At 34.0% G+C, this 1,524-nt stretch overlaps 1 protein-coding gene across 1 annotated transcript; it reads right to left on the reverse strand.

The window, feature by feature from the left end:
* Window positions 1–762: 762 nt before the first annotated feature.
* On the reverse strand, window positions 763–1,456 carry LOC111383331 (70 kDa peptidyl-prolyl isomerase-like; the record flags this gene model as incomplete). The annotated part of the gene is made up of 3 exons (XM_023007419.1): window positions 763–1,010; window positions 1,110–1,304; window positions 1,376–1,456. Coding segments are annotated over 3 exons (509 nt in total), but the record flags the coding sequence as incomplete, so codon positions are not given.
* Between the last annotated feature and the right edge of the window lie 68 nt (window positions 1,457–1,524).

Genomic DNA, 1,524 nt, shown 5'->3' on the forward strand with positions numbered 1-1,524 from the left:
CAAAACCATTGAATGTATCATTAATTGTATTTATATAATGTTGTTATAAATGTTAAAAAATTTAATTATAGTACAGAACCGAATGGAACCGAACCCGAACTGTTCCATAATTATATTTGTACCAAACGGTTCCATTTACTAGATACCCGAAAATTTTGGTTCGATTCGGTTCTCTTTAGAATCGAACCGAACCGACCCGCGTCCACCCCTACATAAAAGTTTAAAAATATAACTAACACATAAACAATCAAAATTAACCTTTATCTAAATTTTATTTACCAAAGTTATAGAAACTTTTCATTTTTGACAACTTGAAATATTAATTGTATAGATTCCAAGTTAATCAACATCCTAGTGATCTTAAGTTTGATCTTTTAGTTAGGACGTACAAGATAAAAATGATTGCTTGAAGTATTACGATATATGTTTTATAGATAGGATATATAACCTACTAACTACTTTATTTCAAATCCTCGTCTTGTATCAAAATATAACAAATTACAAGCTACTGATTTATTTACACTACCAACAATGGTGTTTATGTTGTTTCACTGGGTAGGTCTTTACTCAAATGATTCACTTAGTACAATCAGAGGAAGAGCTAAAGCAAGATAAAGAAAATAAACATGTGAAAAGTAATAATAACTCAAATCTAATTTGTTTCGAGAGTCATTCCAAGTATTTTTGATTTACAATATATACCCCTTCAGTTTGCATATAAAAGAGTGAGCAGCATCTAACAGAGACAGAGATGTAAATTGATTCAGGTTTTAGTTTTTATTTTATTTTTTTGCTATTTTCTAGAAAAATAAAAAGGGACCCACATGGGACAACCCCCTGGCCTGCACTGCCCAGCCAATTTACACATCTTACATGCATGGAAACTAGTTTGAATAAAAAGAGAAGCAAAATGGTTTTACCTTCATCTACCCTGAACTCAAACAGTGGTTCTTCATTGTGTCCTTTTTTCTCGAACACAGTCCCATCCTGCAGCTTCCCAATCAATTTCACTACCAAATTGCAAGACAAAAGACATTTTTGGATTACATACTCAGAATGCCACACATACTATGCATGAATACCTCATCATCATTTAACATGTAACTTACAATGCACAGTTGCGCCGTCGCTTGGACGATCGTAACCGTCGCCCTCCAGTAGGATCTTTTTCAGAACCTTTTTGTCATTGGTAATGTCTGAAACTGTTTTCCATGAAACCAATTCCAGATTTATTTCAAGGTTAGCATTTGGTGGCACATCACAATCATCACCAGTGGTTGACCTGCCATTTTTTCCAAATCCATCTGCAACAATATTTACAATCAGCAACCAAAATGGAAACAGCTTCAAATATTATCACATGGATCTAACTTACATGTAGGTTTTACAGTCAAGAGGACTTTTTCTCCCTTCTTCATTGTCTTCAAGGCTTTAGACAAGGCAGGACAGAAATACCCTGAAAAGAGATCACCATGTCAAACACATCCTCAGGCCCCACTCAGTAGAGCGAAAAAAAAAAAAAAA

Source organism: Olea europaea, unplaced genomic scaffold (assembly GCF_002742605.1).
Source record: "Olea europaea var. sylvestris unplaced genomic scaffold, O_europaea_v1 scaffold26609, whole genome shotgun sequence".
Classification (NCBI taxonomy): Eukaryota; Viridiplantae; Streptophyta; class Magnoliopsida; order Lamiales; family Oleaceae; genus Olea; species Olea europaea.